The sequence below is a fragment of the Pseudophryne corroboree genome, chromosome 6 (genome assembly GCF_028390025.1).
Source record: "Pseudophryne corroboree isolate aPseCor3 chromosome 6, aPseCor3.hap2, whole genome shotgun sequence".
Lineage (NCBI taxonomy): Eukaryota > Metazoa > Chordata > Amphibia > Anura > Myobatrachidae > Pseudophryne > Pseudophryne corroboree.
Window position 1 is genome coordinate 438,114,214 of NC_086449.1, and position 25,800 is coordinate 438,140,013.

The 25,800-nt window shown below is 48.3% G+C and overlaps 1 protein-coding gene across 1 annotated transcript in view; it reads left to right on the forward strand.

Moving 5' to 3' along the window:
• The window catches only part of ABCD2 (ATP binding cassette subfamily D member 2), a 197,581-nt gene that overhangs the window by 17,241 nt on the left and 154,540 nt on the right, over positions 1-25,800 (forward strand). Inside the window, exon 4 of the mRNA XM_063927090.1 lies at positions 18,367-18,532. Coding sequence (XP_063783160.1) covers positions 18,367-18,532 — 166 coding nt within the window. The remainder of the gene's footprint in view (positions 1-18,366; positions 18,533-25,800) is intronic.

The following is a 25,800-nucleotide window of genomic DNA, read 5'->3' on the forward strand; positions in this document are numbered from 1 at the left end:
TAGAAAATGTGCCCGGAGGAGCCAGTCACGCTTATGGAAGCTCCAGAAGAGTTTTCTGCATTTATTTTATATGTGTGTTATTTTCAGGCAGGGCTGGTTGGCACCAGCCTGCCTGCTTCATGGGACTTAGGGGGGGAACTGCCCAACCTCTTGAAGGGTTAATGGTCCCGTTCCCCACTGACAGGATACTGACCTCCTGAGGGAACTATTCGCAAGCCCAACACCGGCGAGCATACATTCCCTCAGAGGCAGATTTATTAAGCTTGGTGAAGTGATAAAGTGGAAAATGATAAAGTACCAGCCAGTCAGCTCCTAACTGTCATTTTTCAAACCCAGCCTGTGACATGGCAGTAAGGATCTGATTGGCTGGTCCTTTATCACCTTCCACTTTATCACTTCACCGAGCTTAATAAATCTGCCCCCATGTCCCCAAACCAGCGTCTCAATCCTCTCCCATCTGTCCGCAAAAACGATCTCTGGCCCATATCCTGCATTCTGACTCTGACGCTGACGTGTCAGACATGGAGGAGGGTGAGGTGGATTTGGAGGGGGGGATGCTACTCTTGTCACAGGGAATAGAGGCTCTTATAGAGGCAATCAGAGATGTTCTGCAAATTCCTGATAAGGTGTCAGAGGAGTGTGAGGAATCTTATTTAATGTAAAAAAGACGTCCTCGGTCACTTTTCCTGCGTCAAAGGAATTGAATACCCTGTTTGAAGAACTGTGGGTTAATCCTGATAAGAAATTTCAAATCCCTAAAAGGTTGCTCTTTTCCTTTTCCTCTAGAGCATGGGTCTTCAACCTGTGGCCCTCCAGCTGCTGTGAAACTACACATCCCAGCATGTCCTGCCACAGTTTTGCTATTAAGGTATGGTAAAACTGAGGCAGGGCATGCTGGGATGTGTAGTTCCACAGCAGCTGGAGGGCCGCAGGTTGAAGACCCATGCTCTAGAGGATAGTAAAAAAAAATGGGAAAATCTACCGATAGTGGACGCATCAGTCTCTAGGCTGTCACATAAAATTGTATTGCCTTTCCCTTGTGCAGCCTCCCTAAAAGATACGGGTGATCGTAAAATTGAGACTACACTCAAATCATTGTACACAGCTGCTGGGGTTGCCCAAAGACCCACTATTGCATGTGAATGAATCACAAAAGCCGTTGCTAAATGGTCAGGTAACCTAATTGAGGGGTTAGATTCCTTGTCTAGGGGGGATGTTGTTTTACTGCAGCATATACAGAACTCTGTGAACTTTATGGTGGAAGCCATAAAAGAGATTGGTTTGCTTAATGCACGCACCACCGCTATGGCAGTGTCAGCACGCAGGGGCTTGTGGCTACGCCAGTGGACTGCTGATGCAGACTCCAGGAAAGTCGTGGAAGGCCTGCCATTCACAGGGGAAGTCTTGTTTGGAGACGAACTGGACAAATGGATCTCCAAGGCTACTGCGGATAAGTCTACGTATCTTCCTTCCGCAGCTCCCCCAGCCAGGGAAGCTTATTCATCTTCAAATTTACAGTCCTTTTGGACAGCCAAGTTTCAGGGAAAATCCAGAGGTGCTTCTACGTCTTCCAGAGATGAAAGAGGTAAACCAACGCAAACCAGCAACTGCAGGTGCGCAGGAACAAAGCTCAGGCTCTGCTTCCTCAAAGCCTTCAGCATGACGGTGGACCATGATTCCTGGAGGGCTGTCAGGTGGGAGCCTGACTAAAATTCTTCAGTCACATCTGGTCAAGTTCGTGCCGGGATCTCTGGGTCATAGATCTTATTTCCCAAGGCTAAAGACTGGAGTTCCAAGACCTCCCACCTCACAGATTCTTCAAATCAGGCTTACCAGCTTCACAAGAGGCAAGTATAACTTTACAGCAGGCCATCCAAAAACTGGTACAGACTCAAGTCATTGTTCCAGTTCCACCTCATCTGCACAACAGGGGGTATTATTCCAACTTGTTTGTAGTACCAAAAACGGACGGTTCGGTATGACCAATTCTGAACCTCAAGTCCTTGAACCCGTACTTAAGAGTGTTCAAGTTCAAGATGGAGTCCCTGAGAGCGGTGATCTCAGGTCTGGAGGAAGGGGAATTCCTTTTGTCTCTGGATATCAAGGATGCGTACCTTCACATTCCGATCTGGCCGCCTCACCAGGCTTATCTACGGTTTGCACTACAGGACTGTCACTACCAGTTCCAGGCCCTGCCATTTGGTCTCTCCTCGGCACCGAGGGTATTCACCTGTTAGGGTCTCCTGCTCTGTGCTGCCACGTCGTCATGGCAACCGGGAGACAAGTGCTAGCGGAGTATCCTGAGCGTAGCTGATACTCCGGTTCGGGTCTTTTGCTGTGCAGTGGTTACAGGCTCTGTGCACGGCAGGGGATCCGGTGCTGGTTTTTGTGCTCACAGTCTGTGAGGTCTGAGTGGGGCGTGGACAGCACCTGCTATATAAACCCTCTTCTCAGGTTAGGCAGATGCTGCTGAATCTTTGTTGGTTAGTCAGTTCCTGAAAGCTAGCTAGTACTGTGTAAACTTTGTATTTGTTTGTTGCTTACTGCAAATAGGCCTTGGGATTTGGTATTACACTCTGCCAATCCAGACCTAGCAGTAAGACTGGAGTCAGTCGTTTAACCTGCTGGGGTTCTTTTGCTACTCTGTGAACCTAGCAAGTTTGCGGCTGTATTCGCAGACTTGCCTGCCAAAATCCTTTCTCACTGTGCAAGGTGTTCAGGTGTCAGTTTAGTGGCAGTAAGCTGAACCAGTGCACTGCAAGTGAGGACTAGGACTGTGGAGACTCTCCTTGTGTCTATTATTCCATCTCTGACCAAGGAGTTTACTGCCACACCCGTTGGTAACCCTTTAGGGTTTTGCTGTTGCCCTTAGCAACAGCATTTCGGGTTCTCTACGTATTAAATCACATCTTGCTTCTTTCCATCTGAGCATTCCTAATATTAGGGAGACACCCAGTTTCTTAGCCTTTGGGCTTCTCTGTTCACTTTGTGTTTATTTTGTTACCCTATCACCTTCTGTGTATGTAATGTCATATTCCCCAGTCTGTCTGTGAGTTCATTTGTTTTGAATCCCTCACCGTTCAGACACCAGTACATTCCTGCTGGCACTGGTGTGCATAACATATTCAGCAGCCTAATACTCCTGTTGAAATTTTGTGGGAATATGGAGCATACCCCTCAAAATACTTTGCAACAGGTGGTCGATCAGGTGCAGGTCCTGACTCGACAATTTAATGATTTGTCCATTAAAATGCACACCTCGCAGGCCGCTGGCGGAGCTCCCGCAGCAGCAGTACCTTCAGGGGTTAAGGAGCCGAAAGTAAATCTCCCGGATCGTTTTTCTGGAGATCGCTCGCAGTTCTTTTGTTTCAAGGAGAGCTGCAAGCTATATTTCCAGCTTAGGCCTCAGTCTTCTGGGTCGGAGATTCAGCGGGTGGGCATAGTGATTTCCTTGCTACAAGGAGACCCACAGGTCTGGGCATATGGGTTGCAGCCTGACTGTCCGTCGCTTAAAAGTGTTGATGCTTTTTTTACGGCACTGGGCATGTTGTATGATGACCCTGACAAGATGGCCTCAGCCGAGGCTCAGATTTCGATCCTTAAGCAAGGGCGAAGGCCAGTTGAGGTTTATTGTGCGGAGTTTCGGAGGTTGGCCCATGATACCCAGTGGAATGACCCAGCCCTGAGACACCAGTACCGAAGAGGTCTTTCTAACCAGTTAAAAGACCAACTGGTACAATATCCTTTGCCTGATAGCTTGGATCAGCTCATGCAGTTATCCATTCGGGTGGATAGACGGCTGAGAGAGCGCAGGCTTGAAAGGGAGACCGAGGTTTCCTTCTTTCCCAAGGGAACCTCAGACTCTGAGGAATTTTCCGAGGAGCCTATGCAGATTGGGGCTACCCGCCTCTCCTCGCGTGAGAAGACGCGGAGGAGACAGCAGGGGTTATGTTTGTACTGTGGGAATAAAGGTCATGTGGTAGTATCATGCCCAGAAAAGCCGGAAAACTTCAGGGCCTGAGGGTGATGGGAAATATCCTGTCAGGCCAGAAGTCAGAATTTCCCAAGAAGACTTTTATCATTCCGGTGACCTTGAAGATCCTCGGTCAAACTGTCAAGACTGAGGCCTTTGTGGACAGTGGGGCCGACGGGGTTTTTATGGACTGCCAATTCGCCCTGAAACACTCTGTTCCCTTAGTACCCTTGGCATCGGAAATTGAGATTTGTGGGTTAAACGGGGAACCATTATCCCAGGGTAAAATTACCTCTTGCACTAGCCAGATTTCTTTGTCTATTGGAGCCACACACTCTGAAAAATTGTCCTTTTATGTGACTGTCTGTACTTTTGCCCCATTGGTGTTGGGGTTACCCTGGTTAAGGGCCCACAATCCTCAATTTGACTGGGTCTCTGGGGAGATTCTTAGTTGGGGTACTGATTGTTTCAGGAGTTGCTTGAGCCTTCCAGTCAGGCTTTCGCAGCTAAGTTTGCCAGGATTGCCAGGATGTTATGCAGATTTTGCGGACGTGTTCTCCAAAAGAGTTGCAGAGGTACTACCTCCCCATCGCCCCTATGACTGTGCCATTGATTTGTTGCCGAATGCTAAGCTTCCCAAGAGCAGGTTGTACTCCCTGTCACGTCCTGAGACTCAGGCTATGGCAGAGTACATTCAGGAGAACTTGGCTAAGGGATTTATCAGACCTTCACAGTCTCCAGTTGGGTCGGGGTTCTTCTTCGTGGGTAAAAAGGACGGTTCGTTGCGACCCTGCATCGACTTCAGGGAATTGAACCGTATCACGATTAAAAACTCATACCCACTGCCTCTCATTTCGATCTTGTTTGACCAGCTTCGTACTGCCACCATTTTTTCTAAGATTGACCTACGCGGTGCGTACAATCTAATCCGAATAAGAGAGGGGGATGAATGGAAGACTGCCTTTAATACCCACTCAGGGCATTATGAATATTTGGTGATGCCTTTTGGGCTCTGTAATGCCCCAGCAGTCTTCCAGGACTTCATGAACGATGTGCTCAGGGAATATTTGGATAGATTCTTAGTTGTATACTTAGATGACATCCTAATCTTCTCCCATTCCCTGGAGGAACATCGGAAGCATGTACGCTTAGTCCTCCAGAAACTCAGAGACCACCGGCTTGGGGCGAAGCTGGAGAAGTGCGAATTTGAAGTTCAGCAAATCGCATTTCTAGGATATATTATCTCCCCAGAAGGTTTCCAAATGGAGGGTTCCAAGGTACAGGCAGTCCTGGATTGGGTGCAGCCCACTAGTTTGAAGGCGCTTCAGCGTTTTCTGGGCTTTGCGAATTTTTATAGACGATTTATCGCTGGATTTTCGTCTATAGTGGCGCCCTTGGTGGCACTCACTAAGAAAGGGGCGGATGTTGCTCACTGGTCTTGTGAGGCCAAAGCGGCTTTTGCCCGTCTCAAAAGGGCATTTGTCTCGGCCAAGGTGCTGCGACACCCAGATCCAGAGCGTCCTTTTGTGGTGGAGGTGGATGCCTCTGAGATGGGTATTGGGGCAGTGCTCTCTCAGATGGGGGTGTCTGATAATCGCCTTCATCCCTGTGTTTACTTTTCCCGTAAATTTTCGCCTGCCGAGATGAATTATGACGTGGGTAACCGGGAATTGTTGGCTATTAAGGATGCACTCGAGGAGTGGAGACACTGGCTTGAGGGGGCTAAGTTTGTGGTCTCAATTCTCACCGACCATAAGAATTTGGCATATTTAGAGTCAGCGAAGCGCCTCAATGCCAGGCAGGCACGATGGGCTTTGTTTTTTGCTCGCTTTAATTTTTTGATAACATATCGCCCTGGGTCAAAAAACATCAAGGCTGATGCGCTCTCGCAGAGTTTTGCTCCAATCCAGGAGACCACCGAGGAGCCATTGCCCATTGTGTCCCCATCATGTATTAAAGTGGGCATTACCCAGGACCTCTTGTCATTAGTCCTTAGAGCACAGGAGCAGGCTCCTCCAGACCTTCCGGTAGGTCTTTTGTTTGTGCCTCCTAGGTTAAGACAGCGAGTGTTCCTGGAATTCCATGGTAAAGAATTTATTACAGCGGCCGTAGCGGCTTCAATTACAGTGTGCAATAGGGGTTAGTGGCTGCTTTCCAAGAAGTATATCGAACTTCTCACATACATTAACCTAGAGGGCAATTCTATGAAAAAATAGACAGAGCCTAAAAAATAGCAGTCAACCCATGTAAAAGATGTTGGAATCATTTATCACTTGAAGTGTTCTATTTTGGTCAGAGAGGAAAATAATTTTGATTTGTGATCTAGTACTTAATATTAGGCCACTTTAAACTATTTGTAATCTCTGAATGAGAACAATATCATGGACAGGATTTCTTTCATTTGCTTATAAAGCTATGAAAATACAAGCATTTTATTAAATTATCACATATATCTCAACATCAATGGAAATAAGGCAATTTAACAGCAATAACTAATTTGGTTGCTGGACAGCATTGGCCTCTCAACCAAACTTCTCCAGGATCACGGGTGGATTCTGAACCTTCTGAAATCTCACCTAGAGCCAACACGGAGGCTCCCATTCCTGGGAATGATACTGGACACGGAGTCGCAGAAAGTGTTCCTTCTGTTGGAAAATGCATGTCACAACTGAGGGCCTGAGCTGACGGGAGGCAGCCTCAGTTGTAGGGGCTGAGATGTACCGGAACCTGGGAGGTTGTATCAGACCCCTGGACATGTAAGTAACATGAATAATAACTGCCCGAAGGCGTGACCACGACAACTTGGATAAAAGTCAATGATGTTTATTATGACAACTCCGCAACACAGCAGCAGTAAAAGAAAACGTAAAAGTCAGCAAATAATAAATACAGTTCCTGGGTACTACAGGATGGCAGGAGCCACAGGGCACTGGTAGTGTGAGATAGTTCTTATGATCTTCTAGATGGAAAGTCCTTACCAGGCCCGACTGTAGCAATGGAGATAACCCAGGATTGTGCCAGCTGGTGTTCCAGGAAAAGCTGGGTTGCTGAAGGTAAAACAGCTGCTGTGGATACTGGCTGGAACCAGACTGTTGTTAGCACGGAGTGGATACTGGCTGGAACCAGTTAAATAATAGATGAACTTGGGAGCGATGAAATATGAACTGAAATGTAGAACTTGAGAGCGGAGAAATAATAATACCGGTGGAGAGTGGTAAAGTGTAGAAAGGACACCGGCCCTTTAAGGGAAGCTGTACTCTGCTGAAAGCTGAGCTGGAAGCAGGTAATGTTGTAGCTGGAAACAGATGAATCCACAATGGATTGGAGAGTCAGGCTACACCGCAGGTGGAATGCTGGTGCGGGTCTCTATGGTGGAAGTCTTGAGACAGGAGCTGGAACCTGGAAGACAATCACAGGAGAGAGACAAACAGGAACTAGGTTTGACAACCAAAGCACTGACGCCTTCCTTGCTCAGGCACAGTGTATTTATACCTGCAGCAAGGAAGGGATTGGCTAGGCAATTATGCAGATTAACAATACTGACAACAGATTGGAGGAAATGATCAGCTGACAGAATCCAAGATGGCTGCGCCCATGCAGACACTTGGAGGGAAGTTTGGTTTGTAATCCATGTGGTAATGAAAACAGTAATGGCGGCGCCGGCCACTGGAGACAGGAGACGCCAGGCTGACAAGTGCACATCCAACCACGCGGACACAGCGGAGGCCGCGGCTGACGTAATCGCCACTCTGACACTCTGCATGCAGAAGCTCAGGGACGGCGGCGGAGGCCGCGGGAGACGCCATGCCAGATGTAATAAGGCGCTACTGTGACAGCGTCTCAGAGAGACAGGAGAGGATGCAGGAATGTGAACATTAGGATAACAGATGGGATCCGGTCCTGGAGCGCTGAGCCAGCCTTAGGAGGCATCTGATGGGTAAGAAATGGCGTCCAGATACCCGGATCGTGACAGCACCCCCCCCGTTTAGGAGTGGCCCCAGGACACTTCTTTGGCTTTTGAGGAAACTTGAAATGGAATCTCCGGACCAAGGCAGGAGCATGGACATCAGAAGCATTGGTCCATGAACGTTCCTCAGGGCCGTAACCCTTCCAGTCAATAAGATACTGTAGATGACCGTAACGGTGACGTGAGTCCAGGATCTTGGCCACTTCATACTCAACGCCTCGTTGAGTTTGGACTTTCGGAGTTGGAGGAAGTGAGGAATGAAACCGATTCAAGATCAGCGGTTTCAACAGGGAAACATGGAATGTCCTGGGTATTTTTAAGAAGGGAGGCAACTGGAGTCTGTAAGCAACAGGATTGATGACTTGTTCAATCTTGAAAGGACCGATATAGCGAGGTGCAAACTTCATACTGGGAACTCTTAACCTCAAATTCTTCGTGGATAACCATACCCGATCACCCACCTTGAGAGCAGGAACTGCTCGACGCTTCTTATCCGCAAACTTCTTGTACCTGAACGATGCCTTGAGCAGAGCTGATCGTACGCTCTTCCAGATATTGGCAAACTGATGCAAGGTGATATCCACTGCGGGAACAGAAGTTGCTGGAAGCGGTTGGAACTCAGGGACTTTAGGGTGGAATCCAAAGTTAGTGAAGAATGGTGTTGAAGCAGATGAAGAATGATACTGGTTGTTATGACAGAACTCGGCCCAGGGAAGTAATTGAACCCAGTCATCTTGAGAGGAGGACACATAGATGCGGAGGAAGGCCTCCAAGTCCTGATTCACCCTCTCGGTTTGACCATTGGTCTGAGGATGGTAAGCCGTGGAAAACTTTAGCTTGACTTGGAGGACTTGACATAAACTTCGCCAGAATTTGGCTGTGAATTGAACTCCTCGATCTGAGATAATTTCTTCAGGAAGACCGTGGAGTCGGAAGATCTCTTGTATGAATACTTGAGCCAACTTGGAAGCTGACGGAAGACCGGTGAGAGGAATGAAGTGTGCCATCTTGGTGAACCGGTCAACTACCACCCAGATGGTATTGAACTTGTTGCACATGGGTAAGTCTGTAATGAAATCCATCGACAAGTGGGTCCATGGTCGACGGGGAACGGATAGTGGAACCAGTTGCCCCGCAGGCGACTGGCGGGATACTTTATGTTGGGCACACTTTGGGCAAGATGCAATAAACTCCAAGACGTCTTTTTTCAGAGTTGGCCACCAATAGGACCTAGAGATAAACTCCAGGGTTTTTTGGATACCTGTATGTCCGGCAAAACGGGAAGCATGGGCCCAATGCATGAGCTTCTTCCTTAGCATCGGCTTCACAAAACTTTTCCCTGATGGGGGCGTAGAGTCCATCCCTACCGTGGAGAATGCCAACGGATTTATAATAGGATGCTTGTCTGAAGACTCTGACTCATTTTCTTGCTCCCATGAGCGGGAAAGGGCATCGGCCTTGCGATTCTGAGAGCCCGGACAGAACTGGAGTTTAAAGTCGAACCTGGAAAAGAAAAGTGCCCATCTGGCCTGACGAGGGTTGAGACATTGTGCGCCCTTCAGGTATAAAAGGTTCTTGTGGTCTGTAAGTATGGTGATTAAATGAGAAGCTCCCTCCAACAGATACCTCCACTCTTCTAGAGCGAGCTTGATGGCTAGCAACTCCTGGTCGCCAATGGCATAGTTGCGCTCAGCTGGGGAGAACTTCCGGGAGAAGAAACTGCAAGGATGTAAATGGCCATCTTTAGCCCTCTGAGATAACACCGCTCCTACTCCAACGGAGGAGGCATCCACCTCTAGGATGAAAGGAGAGTCGATGTCAGGCTGTTTCAGGACAGGCGCAGAGATGAACCTCTGTTTTAAAAGATGAAAAGCTTGCATGGCTTCTTCAGACCACTTGGACGGGTTAGCACCCTTCTTGGTGAAAGCAGTAATAGGCGCCACAATGGTGGAAAAGTCTCGTATAAACTTTCGGTAATAATTGGCGAACCCTAAGAACCTCTGGACCCCTTTGAGGGTTAAGGGTACCGGCCAATTCTGAATTGCTTGTAGTTTCTCAGGATCCATCTCTAGTCCGGAACCGGACACAATGTACCCTAGAAACGGAATGGACTTGACTTCAAAGACGCATTTTTCTAATTTGCAATAGAGATGATTGACACGGAGACGGGACAGAACCTCTTTAACCCAAAAACGATGTTCCTCTAAATCGTTGGCAAAAATGAGGATATCGTCTAGATAGACCACGACATGACGGTATAGAATGTCTCTGAAGATCTCATTGACAAAATGCTGGAAGACAGCTGGAGCATTGCTCAATCCGAAGGGCATGACGAGGTACTCATAATGTCCGTCACGGGTGTTAAAGGCGGTCTTCCACTCGTCACCCTCACGGATCCGGATGAGATTGTATGCACCTCGCAAGTCCAGCTTTGTAAAGATGGTAGCTCCGCTAACTCTGTCAAAGAGCTCAGTAATCAGGGGTAAAGGATAACGGTTCTTGATGGTAATGTCGTTCAAACCTCTGTAGTCGATGCACGGCCGCAGACCACCATCTTTCTTTTTTACAAAAAAGAAGCCTGCGCCGGCTGAGGAAGAAGAAGGTCGAATGAACCCCTTTGCTAGGTTTTCTTTAATGTATTCCTCCATAGAATGCGTCTCAGGCAGAGACAACGGATAAGTTCGGCCTCGAGGTGGAACCTTCCCTGGAACGAGATCAATCGGGCAGTCCCATTCTCTATGAGGAGGAAGGATATCAGCAGAAGCTTTACTGAACACATCCGTGAAATCTTGATATGGAGGAGGTGGAACATCAGACGACCTGGGGGAGGAAGAACAGACAGGCAATACTTTGAACAAACATGTCTCTGCACAGGAGGAACCCCATGCCAGGATTTGCGTAGTCGTCCAATCAATTGTAGGATTGTGAAGACGGAGCCATGGAAGGCCCAGGACCACAGGATGTGTGGCTCTTGGAATCACTAAAAGTGAAATAAGTTCGGAATGAAGAACTCCCACTCTCAGACGAACTGGTAGAGTCCTTAGAGCAATAACAGTATCAAAAATTTTACTGCCATCCACGGCAGTTAAGGAAAAGGAGGAAGGAAGTCTCTCGGTGGGTAGGGACCACCGTTTAACATAGGCTTCAGTAATAAAGTTCCCAGCTGCTCCGGAATCAAGGAGGGCAATGACGTTCCGATAACGTTGAGCAACTTGAAGCGAGACTGGGAGATTACAATCATGAGGAGATGGAGAGGAGATCATTACTCCTAGCCGGCCCTCTCCTGGGCGAGCTAGGGTTTGGAGTTTTCCCGGACGTTCGGGACAGGCATTGATGGTGTGAGACGGAGCTGCACAGTAAAGACAAAGAGACTCAGAGAGGCGTCTTCGGCGCTCAGCAGGAGTTAAACGGGAACGGCCAATTTGCATGGGCTCATCTTTAGATGGTGACAGTTGACGAGGAGGAGGAGCAGAAGATTTTGGAGCAGACTATCTTCCACGCTCAGTTGCTCTCTCTCTGAAACGTAAATCAACTTTCGTGCAGAGTGAGATTAGCTCATCTAACTTAGAAGGTAAGTCTCTGGTAGCTAACTCATCTTTAATAAGCTCAGATAAGCCATGCCAGAATGCAGCATACAGGGCCTCGTCGTTCCATGCCAGTTCGGATGCCAGGATCTGGAACTGTATCAGATATTGTCCTACAGTACGTGACCCCTGGCGTAAACGGAGAATCTCGGATGAAGCTGAGGTTACCCGGCCTGGCTCGTCGAAGATGCGCCTGAATGTTGACACGAATGCAGTGTAAGAAGATAGCAGGGTGTCGGACCTCTCCCATAACGGTGATGCCCAGTCAAGGGCGGAGCCACTGAGAAGAGAGATAATGTAGGCAATTTTTGTACGGTCACTGGGAAAATTGCCAGGTTGTAGCTCAAACTGAATCTCACACTGGTTGAGAAATCCCCTGCAGAATCTTGGAGATCCATCAAATTTTGCTGGCGTTGGAAGATGAAGACGTGGAGCAGAAATGGGTAAGGTGGGTGGGGTTATAGCTGGAGTCACTGTGGTTGACGCACCAGATGCGCCTGATCCACGGAGAGTTGTCTGAATCCCATCCAGCCGAGTAGAGAGATCCTGGAGACAGCGGATGATGTGGCCCTGTGCAGCCTCCTGATGTTCTAGTCGGGCTGCCAGTTCTTGCATCGGCCTGGCCGCTTGATCCTGGTCTCCGGCTGGATTCATTAGGTCAGTGCTTACTGTCACAACTGAGGGCCTGAGCTGACGGGAGGCAGCCTCAGTTGTAGGGGCTGAGATGTACCGGAACCTGGGAGGTTGTATCAGACCCCTGGACATGTAAGTAACATGAATAATAACTGCCCGAAGGCGTGACCACGACAACTTGGATAAAAGTCAATGATGTTTATTATGACAACTCCGCAACACAGCAGCAGTAAAAGAAAACGTAAAAGTCAGCAAATAATAAATACAGTTCCTGGGTACTACAGGATGGCAGGAGCCACAGGGCACTGGTAGTGTGAGATAGTTCTTATGATCTTCTAGATGGAAAGTCCTTACCAGGCCCGACTGTAGCAATGGAGATAACCCAGGATTGTGCCAGCTGGTGTTCCAGGAAAAGCTGGGTTGCTGAAGGTAAAACAGCTGCTGTGGATACTGGCTGGAACCAGACTGTTGTTAGCACGGAGTGGATACTGGCTGGAACCAGTTAAATAATAGATGAACTTGGGAGCGATGAAATATGAACTGAAATGTAGAACTTGAGAGCGGAGAAATAATAATACCGGTGGAGAGTGGTAAAGTGTAGAAAGGACACCGGCCCTTTAAGGGAAGCTGTACTCTGCTGAAAGCTGAGCTGGAAGCAGGTAATGTTGTAGCTGGAAACAGATGAATCCACAATGGATTGGAGAGTCAGGCTACACCGCAGGTGGAATGCTGGTGCGGGTCTCTATGGTGGAAGTCTTGAGACAGGAGCTGGAACCTGGAAGACAATCACAGGAGAGAGACAAACAGGAACTAGGTTTGACAACCAAAGCACTGACGCCTTCCTTGCTCAGGCACAGTGTATTTATACCTGCAGCAAGGAAGGGATTGGCTAGGCAATTATGCAGATTAACAATACTGACAACAGATTGGAGGAAATGATCAGCTGACAGAATCCAAGATGGCTGCGCCCATGCAGACACTTGGAGGGAAGTTTGGTTTGTAATCCATGTGGTAATGAAAACAGTAATGGCGGCGCCGGCCACTGGAGACAGGAGACGCCAGGCTGACAAGTGCACATCCAACCACGCGGACACAGCGGAGGCCGCGGCTGACGTAATCGCCACTCTGACACTCTGCATGCAGAAGCTCAGGGACGGCGGCGGAGGCCGCGGGAGACGCCATGCCAGATGTAATAAGGCGTTACTGTGACAGCGTCTCAGAGAGACAGGAGAGGATGCAGGAATGTGAACATTAGGATAACAGATGGGATCCGGTCCTGGAGCGCTGAGCCAGCCTTAGGAGGCATCTGATGGGTAAGAAATGGCGTCCAGATACCCGGATCGTGACAATGCATTAGTAATCCAATCGATGGTTCGGGATGTCCTGAAGCCAACCTGGATATCGGTGCATCTATGCATTCGCCTTCTGGGAAAAATAGTGGCTTCTTATGAGGCGCTTCAATATGGAAGGTTTCACGCAAAAGCCTTCCAGCTCAATCTGTTGGACAAATGGTCCGGATTGCATCTTCACATGCACCAGAGGATCCGTCTGTCGCCAAAAGCCAGGATCTCCCTTCTGTTGTGGCTACAGATTTCTCAGCTCATCGAGGGTCGGAGGTTCGGAATTCAGGACTGGATCCTGTTAACCATGGACGCAAGCCTCAGAGGTTGGGGAGCAGTCACCCAGGGGGTGCAGTTTTAAGGAAGATGGTCAAGTCAGGAAGTCACCCTTCCAATCAACATTTTGGAACTCAGGGCCATATTCAACGCCCTTCTGCAGGCCTCTTATCTTCTTCAGAATCGGGCCATTCAGGTCCAGTCGGACAATGTGACGCCAGTGACGTACATAAACCAACAGGGCAGAACGAAAAGCAGAGTAGCAATATCAGAGGTGGCAAGAATTCTCCTCTGAGCAGAAAAAAATGCTGTGGCGCTGTCAGCGGTCTTCATTCCGGAAGTAGACAACTGGGAAGCAGACTTCCTCAGCAGACACGACCTGCACCCGGGGGAGTGGGGCCTTCACCCAAAAGTGTTCAGGTGCTTGACACATCGGTGGGGATATCCACACATCGACATGATGGCCTCTCGTCTCAACAAGTGTTACGTTCACTGTACTTGGTACTCTAGAGACAGGGTGAATAAGCTCCAAGTACAGGAACGTGATGCTGCAGTTAGAACTGAGTTCAGCAGCAACCCCTATGGAACCCCTGACTCCGCTGTCTCCCCCACGTGGTCGGATTACGCCTGCGAGACTATGTTTTCTTGAGCCCACGGCAGCAGCGTTTGAAGTGCGGATTAGGTCTGCCCAACTCCGATGCCCCCCGGTCTTAATTGGAGACAAGGCGTAACCCGAGACGGAGAGAGAACAAGGGGAACCTCTAACTAAGACAGAAACACAGAGATAGGGGAAACTACTGAACACTACAACAAAAGTATGTGCGGCGCAGCCGCCAAGACAAACTGTAACAAAAGAGACACTGTTCGGACGCCAAACACGACACCGTCGTATTTCGGCGAGGACAATGATGGCAGAAACCTCCTCAGCAAATATAAAAGAAAAGAAAGAGAACAACGCAGCCAAGGCCGCAAGGTGCGGAAGCCGCTACTCACAACACCGATGTCGGTGCACACAGGTGAACAGGAACCCCAAGGTCGCAGGCACTGGCACACAGAACTGGAAAGCTGGAAAGATTCCAATAGACAGGTTCCAGACACCGGGACTCAGGACTGAGGACTACAGGATCTCTGGATAACAGGGTCACCGAATAGAGACACTCCAGGGCAGGAAGCAGCTCCACCAGAAGCTATCACCGGCAAGGCTACCTTGGTCTGACTCCATTAAAAAGCCTGACAGTCCAATCAGGTAGCCCAGCCCCCGGGTCTTGATTGCGCCAGCTGCTTCTGGGCGTGCAGCGCACAGCGCCCCGGCTGCTTAGCAACTGCCGGGACCGCTGTGCAGGGCAGTCGCCTGGCGTTCCAGCCGGGGAACCAGAGGAGGAAGTAGCGCGCCGGCCCAAGAAGCTCAAGCGGTATTGTTCTAGGTCGAGAGACCCACAGGCAGTGGCGGTAGACGCTCTGACAACTCCATGGGTCTATCAGATGGTGTACGTGTTTCCTGCACTTCCTCTGATCCTAAGAATTCTCAAAAGAATAAAAAGGGAAAAGGTTCAAACAATACTGATTGCTCCAGACTGGCCAAGAAGGACCTGGTACACGGACCTTCTGGATATGCTCCTCAAAGATCTGTAGCCTCTACCTCTTCGCGAGAATCTTTTGCAACAGGGCCAGTTGGTCTATCAGGACCTACCGTGGCTACGTTTGACGGCATGGAAGTTGAACGGCTGATTCTAGCTAGAAGAGGGATCCCTAACAAAGTTATTCCGACTATGATCCAAGCCAGGAAGGGGGTAACGTCTAAACATTACCACCGTATATGGAAGAAATACGTCTCTTTGTGTGAGGGCAGAAAATATTCTGCTGTGGAATTTCACCTGGGACGTTTTCTGCTTTATCTGCAGGCAGGTGTGGATGTGGGCTTATGTCTGGGCTCCATAAAAGTCCAGATTTCGGCCTTGTCCATTTTCTTTCACAAACAATTGGCTTCTCTCCCTGACGTCCAGATGTTTTTGAAAGGTGTTCTGCGCATCCAACCTCCCTTTGTGCCTCCCACGGCACCTTGGGATCTCAGTTTGGTGCTGCAGTTCCTCCAATCAGACTGGTTTGAACCGTTACAGGAGGTTGACGTAAAGTACCTAACGTTGAAGACCGTCACACTGTTGGCCTTGGCTTCAGCAAGATGTGTGCCTTAGCTAGGGGCGTTGTCTTTCAAGAGTCCCTGCTTAATTTTTCATGACGACAGAGCTGAACTCAGAACTCGTCAGCAATTTATTCCTAAGGTGGTGTCCGCGTTTCATATCAACCAGCCTATTGTGGTTCCGGCTGTTATGGACACCTCTGCTACTTCAAAGTCTTTGGATGTTGTGAAGCCTTTGAAGGTATATGTAAAGAGAACAGCTCATCACAGGAAATCCAACTCGGTGTTCGTTCTATATGATCCCAATAAAATTGGGTGTCCTGCTTCAAAGCAGACAATTGCACGCTGGATCAGGTTCACTATCCAGCATGCTTATTCCATGGCAGGTTTGCCGGTTCTAAAATCTGTACAGGCCCACTCTACTAGGTCGGTGGGTTCTTCCTGGGCGGCTGCCCGGGGTGTCTCGGCTTTACAGCTCTGCAAGCAGCTACTTGGTCAGGTTCTAACACATTTGCTAAGTTCTACAAGTTCGATACTTTGGCCTCTGAGAACCTTCAGTTTGGTCTATCAGTTCTGCAGCAACCTCAGCACTCTCCCACCCGGTTTGGGAGTTTATGTACATCCCCATGGTACTAAATGGAACCCCAGTATCCTCTAGGACGCAAGAGAAAATAGGATTTTAATTACCTACCGGTAAATCCTTTTCTCGTAGTCTGTAGAGGATACTGGGCGCCCGCCCGGTGCTTCATTCCTCCTGCACTGTTACTTGGTTAAGTATTGTTGGTTCAGCTGTTGCTGTTCCTGTTTAAAGTTGGGTTAGCATAGCTTTCCTCTGGTTTGTGTGTGCTGGTTCGGAATCTCACCACTAGCTTTATCTATCCTTCTCTCAAAGTATGTCCGTCTCCTCGGGCACAGTTTCCTAGACTGAGTCTGGTAGGATGGGCATAGAGGGAGGAGCCAGCCCACACTATCAATTTCTTAAAGTGCCCATGGCTCCTAGTGGACCCATCTATACCCCATGGTACTAAATGGAACCCCAGTATCCTCTACTGACTACGGTAGGTAATTAAAATTCTATTTTTTCCCCTCAAAATTATACATACAATACCCCATAAGGACAACGTGAAAAAAGTTTATTGAGATTTTTGCAAATTTATTTAAAAATCAAAAACTAAGAAATCACATGTACATACTGTAAGTATTCACATACTTTTCTCAGCACTTTGTTGATGCACCTTTGGTAGCAATTACAACCTCAAGTCTTTTTAAATATGATGCCACAAGCTTGGCACACCTATCTTTGGGCAGTTTCGCCCATTCATCTTTGCAGCACCTCTCAAGCTCCATCAGATTGGATGGGAAGAGTCGGTGCACAGCCATTTTCCGATCTCTCCAGAGATGTTCAATCTAGTTCAAGTCTGGGCTCTAGCTGGGTCACTCAAGGACATTCACAGAGTTGTCCTGAAGCCACTCCTTTGATATCTTGGCTGTGTGCTTAGAGTCACTGTCCTGTTGAAAGGTTAACCGTCGCCCCAGTCTGAGGTCAAGAGCGCTCTGGAGCAGATTTTCATCCAGGATGTCTCTGTATATTGCTGCATTCATCTTTCCCTCTATCCTGACTAGTCTCACAGTTCCTGCCGCTGAAAAACACAACCCCACAGCATGATGCTGCCACCAACATGCTTCACTGTAGGGATGGTATTGGCTTGGTAATGAGCAGTGCCTGGTTTCCTCCAAAGATGACGCCTGGCATTCACGCCAGAGAGTTCAATCTTTGTCTTATCAGACCAGAGTATTTTGTTTCTCATGGTCTGAGAGTCCTTCAGGTGCATTTTGGTAAACTCCAGATGGGCTGCCATGTGCTTTTTGCTAAGGAGTGGCTTCCGTCTGGCCACTCTACCATACAGGCCTGATTGGTGGATTGCTAACTTCTTCCATTTACGGATGATGGTTGAATGATGCTTGGCTTGTGCTCAGACATGCACTGCCAAGTGTGGGACCTTATATAGACAGGTATGTGCCTTTCCAAATCATGTCCAATCAACTGAATTTACCACAAGTGGACTCCAATTAAGCTGTAGGAACATCTCAAGGATGATCAGTGGAAACAGCATGCACCTGAGCTAAATTTTGAGCTTGATGGCAAAGGCTGTGAATACTTATGTACATGTGATTTCTTAGTTTTTTATTTTTAGTAACTTTGCAAAAATCTAAAAACAAAACAAAACTTTTTTCACGTTGCCATTATGGGGTATTGTGTGTAGAATTTTGAGGGGAAAAAATGTATTTATTCCATTGTGGAATTAAGCTGTAACATAACAAAATGTGGAAAAAGCGAAGCGCTGTGAATACTTTCCGGATGCACTGTAAATAATTCTGAAGTCTTGTGCTCTGCCCTAAGCATGTGTGAGGGTGTCACTGGCAAAAAGCATAAAACATGTCATTTTATTTTATAGGTCACAGAACTAGCGGGGTACACGGCGAGGGTTTACAATATGTTTTCTGTTTTTAATGAAGTAAAGAAAGGAATATACAAAAAATCATTAATCCAAGAGATACCTAACCAAATTAAAAATGGAGAAAAAGAAGGATTTCACATTGATGGACCTCTGGGAATTAAAGGTAATTATTATGTTTCATTTGGTCCTTTACTTTGCAAGGTCATTTGGGTTATTTGACTGTTAGCTAAGTAACATGTCTTCATTGTGTAACTTTGGCCACAAGTTTATAAAGTGTTGTTTTCTCTGTATAAAGGTCTGCAAATCAGAGGTGACTAGGCTTTCTTAAACCACTACCCTGTGACCTAATATTCTTAAAATGTTATGCTCACCCAGCCAATACAGTGACCAAATGCTTAATCAGTCCCAGATTGTGCAATCGGAGTAGTTCACATAAGTGTCTGCTGATCTTTAATAGTTCATGAACACATTCTGCTGCAGTGAGGTTATACCCTAAGTGGAAATTACTGCGTGTCTTGTTTACATGTAGTTACACAAATCTATGATCTGTTGGTTACAGATGAGTCCTCAAACACATGGCCTAGATACATTATATGGCGCAAGACATTCAGCACGACTGATACGCTCTGAGAGGTGTAGTGTACCATCTTTTTCTTTACATTGTGTCTTATTTGCATCACAGACACCACAAAACACCACTCACAGTGCACTACAGATGCTTGGCTGCAACTTTAACTGCACATGCAAAGTCACAGATGAAGCACGGTGGAATCTGGCATGTGAAAAGCCACATACCCTGCATCGCACACTACATATACAGATTCAGACTCATTCGTTCACAGATGTACTGTACAAATGTTGCACGTCAAATTCATCATAGGTAGTCTACCAAAGTAGATTTGTTGCTACTAGCTATTTTGTTTGTGCAAATTATAATTTATATGCAAGCATTGCTAAAATTCATCTCCTAGTTGGGGGGGCGTGGCTACGACGGCTGAGGAGTAAGCAGCAGAGCTCGGGAGCTCCCCGGCCACCAAACTCCTGCAATTAATCCTGACCCCCTCTGGTGTCTCTGCCCGGCCGGAATCCTTCACCACAGGCTGTGGGCACCGGCGGGCACCTCATCGCGCACTCTCCGGGACTCGTGGAGCGGCATTTCCCGACTTCCGGCCCTGCGGCCTGCACCTCCTCCGGATCCCCGGCCTCGATTTCGGCGACCCGGACCGCGAGTCGCTCGGAGCTCGAACGGCAGGTTGCTGCTGCCGCCGGACGCCACGGAGAGTCTGGAAACAGGGGATAACATCTCCTCTGCCTGTCGGGCTGTGATCTGGGGCCCTGGTAGCCGGAGAGGATACAGGTACTCCTGGGGAAGGGGAAGAGGCACGGTGGCCATTTTATAAGCTGCTTATAGGCTGCTGCCCACGCCTGGACATATGTGAAACCACCTGCTGGGATTCTCATGTGCCCTGTGAACTGTCCCTGCATTCTGGGACCTTTCTGCATGCTGCTCTCTCCCATTCCTAATCTCTTAACAAATGTGCTAAAGTTACATCTGTGATTGGAGGCAGGGTCAGCTACTTCTACTGCACAGCTCTCCTATTATACCACACAGGAGCTGCATATGGATTGGAACTAATTACACTGCTGTACTGCACTAATATCCTACAGGGTGCTACACACCAATATCCGGCTTTTCCTCGCGGAATTTGATACTTGATACTCCCTCATACAAATTGTTACTTGTACACAAGCCTGTGTCTCCTATCCATTGATATTCTGACTTACGGACTGGGCACAATCGGTTCCCGCCGCGGCTTATACATACCCTCGCTGCTGCCGTCTTCTACTTATATTTCTATACTGCAACCCTGCCCTGGGGTGAGTGTGACTGCTCCTGCCCAATATGGTTAAGGGCGGCCAGAGTGCGGCCGCGGCCAAACTAGAAAGATTTGCCAGACAATCCACTCCCCGGGTAACATCGGCTCCCTCTCAGGAAACCCCTCCGACGCACCCGACCTCCCCTTCTGAGTCTGCTGTCAGTTCCCCGGAGGCAGCGGAGGCGCCGTCTATTCAACAGGTGCTGGAGGCTATAGCTGGCAGTGAACAGCGTCTCTCCGATAAGATGGAGAAGGTGCAGTGCGATCTTTCCTTGCTCCGACAAGATGTCCAGCGAATCCGTGAGAGAGTGGGTGAGGCGGAGACACGGGTCTCCAACCTGGAAGATTTGTGTGGTCCCTTAAAGCAATCCGTATCCACGGTGACCCAGCAGGTTTCCTCTCTCCAAACCAAGCTTTTAGACATGGAAGGGCGATTGCGCAGAAATAATGTAAGATTTGTAGGCCTGCCTGAAAGAGAAGAGGGGTCGCAGCCGGAGGACTTCCTCGAATCCTGGCTTAAAGAGATATATGGCGCTGAGTCCTTTACGGCCCAATTCACGGTGGAACGTGCACATAGGATACCATCTCGGCCGCTACCTCCTGGTGCCCCTCCTCGCACCTTCATCGCCAAATTCCTGCATTATAAGGACCGTGACTCGGTCCTCCGCTTAGGTCGTACGAAGGGCCCGTTGGTCCGCAATGGAGTCAAGGTGTCGGCCTTTCCGGACTTTGCTGCAGACGTCCAGAGGGACCGAGCCCAGTTTATGCCTATTAAACGGCGTCTACGAGACCTCAACATTTCATACTCCATGCTGTTTCCTTCAAGGCTCCGGGTCGTGGCGGATGGGGAGACCATGTTTTTTAATTCCCCTAGAGAGGCGGCCCAATGGCTGGACAGATTTGCACCGGGTGCTCGGCAGCTAGCTCCGGACTGACCTCCTGCGTGAGGAGACTGGGGCCTAGATTGCCGGAGGGAACGATTATGGATCGGGGAGCCCCCCTCCTTTGCATTGGTGGCTCAAGACTTTTAAGACCAAGTGGTGTTGGTTAGAGAGGGTTAGAGGTTCAACTGAGAATCTAGGCCTTTTTAGCGCTTGGTAGTTTGGGTTGTTTGTTCGGGATATAAGTATGCCGGAGTTAGGGGTGGTATACGGGGAGGGGAAGGTTAGCTGGGAAGCTGCTAGTTGCGCCTTCTTTTGCTGTTTTTGTTTTTTTTTCTTTAGTTTGTTATTTTTCTTATCTATGTATTTTCTGAAGCAAGGATGCTTAATATTTCAGGTGAAGTGGCTTAGAACGCAGGGCCTACATACGTCATGTGCTGCCGTTGTTTATACTGTTGATCCTCAAGATGTATTTTGGGTGATGTCTATCCGGGGGACACATGGGGTCATCCTCAACCTGAAATTTTTGGCGTGGAATGTCCGAGGTCTGAATAACAAAATCAAACGATCCTTGGTTCTGAATATGATTAAGAAATATGACCCGGATATTGCCTGCCTTAGTGAGACCCACTTGGAGGGACATAGATTATTGTCCTTAAGACGGGCCTGGGTGGGATGGGCTTATCATGCCTCTCACTCCTCCTTTTCTAGGGGTGTCTCAGTTCTGATTAAGAAGACAGTGCAATTTGAGCTGATATCGATTAAAACTGACCCATATGGAAGATTTGTATTTATGGAGTGCAAGCTGAGTTCCCAGCCCTATTACATTTTAGCGGTATATATCCCCCCTCCTTTTTCATATGCTGTGCTGCAACAGGCTGCTTCTTTCATTGCTCCATCTCCTACTACCCCCGTGATTTGCTTGGGCGATTTTAATAACATCCTAGATTTATCCTTAGACCGATGGCACCCCCCGGGGGTTGCGCTGGCAGGTGGTGGTCCTACCAAGTTTGCTGACTTCTTGAATAATTTGCAGTGGGTGGATGTGTGGAGGCTTCGTCACCCTGCGGCCCGTCAGTTTTCCTGTTTTTCCAGCACTCATGGCTCCTTCTCCAGGATTGACCTGATGTTGGTATCCCCCGCCCTCGTCCCTGGGATTATAGACATCCACTATGAGGCTAGAGGGGTCTCTGACCACTCCCCTCAGTTGATGACTCTTGCTGTGGAAAGTCAGAGGGGGCACTCCTACTGGAAGTTGCATCCCTCTTGGCTGGCCCAGCTAGGTGACTGCAGTGACCTGGAGACTCAGTGGGAGGGTTACTTTAGCGACAATGTAGGGTCTGCTTCGGGCACAATAGTTTGGGACTCATTCAAGGCGTTCTTGAGAGGCTCATATATTGGACGTATAGCGGCCCATAAGATGTCCTCACGGGAAAGAGAACGGGTCCTTGAGGGTGATGCTAGGGAACTGGAGTCCCAATATTTATCTGATGGTGCCCCCGCGACAAAGGCACGCTGGCTAGTGGCTCAGTCGGCTTGGTTAGCCCACCTGTCTGATAAAAACTCTAAATCCCTCCTCTTTAAGACTACTAATATTTATATGCAGGCTGACTGGACGGGAGGCCTCCTGGCCCGTCTGATACATTTTGATCGTCCTGGGACTACGATCACCCAAATGTCCGGTGGAGATGGCTCCTTTGTTGACACCACACCGGACATTGCGCAGCTATTCCGATCTTATTACACTGAGGTTTATAGCTCAAGATTGACATGCTCTGCTTTAGATCTTTCACAATACCTGGGGGGTATTCCGCTGCCCACGCTATGCTCTGAGACTTGTGAGCTGCTGGAGGCACCTTTGACGCTTGAGGAGGTGACTGCGGCCATCGGTATGTCCCCTAATGGCAGGGCTCCGGGTTGTGACGGAATTCCCTCCGAGGTATACAAAAATCATGTTGATTTTTTTGGGCCCAGGCTTCATGCCCTATATCTGGATATATTTGCCAATAATGATCTTCCCCCTTCTATGTCAGAGGCAGTTATAATAGTGATCCCAAAGCCCGGTAAGGACCCTTGGTCTCCAGACTCATATAGACCGATATCCCTGATTCCCACCGATGCTAAGGTCCTGGCAAAGATTTTGGCAGTACGGCTTAACACAGTGATCGCCTCCCTTGTTCACCCGGACCAGACTGGCTTCATGCCAGGGAAGTCCACGTCTATCAACTTACGTAGACTGTATACCATTTTACAACTCCCACATGACTCCCCCTCTGACTCGGCTGTGGTTTCGTTAGATGCGGCCAAGGCCTTTGACAGCATTGAATGGGCCTATTTATGGGAGGTGATGACTCGTGTGGGCTTCGGACCCAACTTTATCAAATGGACTAAATTACTGTATCAACATCCGAGTGCCAGGATCTTGGTGAACGGTTATGTATCCCCCCCTTTTCACCTGTCCCGTGGTACTAGACAGGGCTGCCCCCTATCCCCCATGCTGTTTGCCTTGGCCATCGAGCCCCTGGCCTGCTTGATAAGATCACATCCAGATATTGTGGGAATTTGTACGGGTTCACGTGAGGATAGAATAGCTCTTTACGCCGATGACATGTTGTTGTTTTTGCGGGATTACACCAAGTCAATGCCCATTCTGCTGCGTGTGCTAGAGAACTTTGGAGATTACTCGGGTCTTAGAATTAACTGGCCTAAATCATACATTATGCCAGTCATAGGCCCCCCCCCTACTGTTTCCAAAATCCACCTGCCATTATGTTGGACGTTACAATTTAAATACCTCGGAATCCAAATAACTAACGACCCTTCTGATTTTGTCCCTCTGAATCTGGACCCGACCATGCAGTGGGTCATGGGCAAATCCAAGACTTGGTGTAAGCTTCCACTGACGGTGTCTGGCAGGGTTAACCTCATTAAAATGATTATACTGCCCAAACTCTTATACATTATTCTTCAGTCCCCGGTATATATTTATCCAATATTTTTTAGGAAATTAAATAGTGTTTTATCCTCACTGATTTGGGCTAACAGGCGACCTAGGATACAGCTGAAAACCCTCACCAGGCAGCGATCTGACGGTGGCCTGGCTCTGCCTAATTTTCAGATGTATTACTACGCTGCTCAGCTGACTCATATCAGTGTATGGGCGCAAGACTATAGGGCTGACTCCTTACAGTGTGAGTTTATTCGCTGCTACTTTCCCCACCTCTCTCCTGTGCAGGTGCTACTGATTGAGAGCATGGCTCGGTTTCTTCCCCCTATCATTTACCAGGCCTTAAAGGTATGGCGGGCCCTGAGAGACCTCTTGAGGTACGATGGCCTGGACCCGGATACCCCCCTCTGGTATTCTGACTGGCTCCCTGAATTACATACACTCGAGGGGTGGGAGGTATGGGCCCCTAGATCGGTGGTCTCTATTTCTCAACTCTACCTAGATAATAATTTCAAATCCTTTCAACAATTGAGAGAAGAGTTTGACCTACCTAACTCTTATTTCTTCAGATATCTCCAGCTTCGTCACGCCCTCCAGTCCCAATTTGCTGAATCCCCCCCACGAATCCTCCCATTCCCCATCAAGACCTTTGTGGCTACTTTGGGTCGGGCTAAGATGGTCTCCCTTGCGTATGGATATCTTCTTACCAAGCTCCATACGGACCCTTTGACACGTCTCCGTGGAAAGTGGGAGGAGGATATGGGTTTAATAACAGAGGAGGACTGGGTCCTTGCTCTGGAATACCCCGCCAAAGTTACCAAATCTCTCAGATATCAGCAAATTCAATTCTTCATTTTACACAGAACATATATGACTCCAGATAGGTTGGCTGCTTTTGGGACGGGCGGATCTGGCCTTTGTCCTAAATGCGGGGGGGCGGTGGGAACATTCTGGCATCTGGTGTGGGATTGCCCGAGGTTGAGGGTGTTCTGGTTGGGGGTCAGGTCAATTCTGGAGAGTACGGGAGTGACTGGCGGATTGCTTACCCCACAGTTCTGTATTTTGGGGATGGGATGCTCAACTTCTCTTTATGCTCGCAGTGTATGTGCCTTGGCTAAGGTTTGCATTGCGAGGCTGTGGATGGCCCCTAGCAGCCCTTTAATATCTGCGCTTAAGACCTTAATCAATGACACAATAACTAAGGAAAGATACATATATATGAAACAAAATGCATCAGCCAAATTTGAAAAGGTTTGGTCTCCATGGCTAGACTCCCCCCATTCTCACCTGGTTCCCCAATATAGTGGGCACTGAAGTACTAACATATCAAAAACTTGATGCTTACTGTAATTTACTTGAGATGTTTGGCGGTTGGGCCCTGCGTGTTCGCCTATATATATGCATGACTACTGTGGTCCTGAATCTGATGATTTATTCTCACTTTGCTTCTCTCTTTTGTTATTTTTCTTACTGTTTAGGTTAAGGGTATAAATATAAAAGTTAATGGAGACTAATATTTTTGGGTTACGGATTTTGCAGTTCATAATGGTCCGAATAATAGAAAATCCTTGTTTATTCACTTATTGACTTGGCCTGATATTCCACTGCTGAAATCTTTGCTCACAAATGTGGCTTTGATTCAAAATAATTTGATGTACTGTTTGTGATATGATGATGCTTTGCAATGTCTGTACCTTTTTCTCCAGAGTACTGAATAAAAATTACT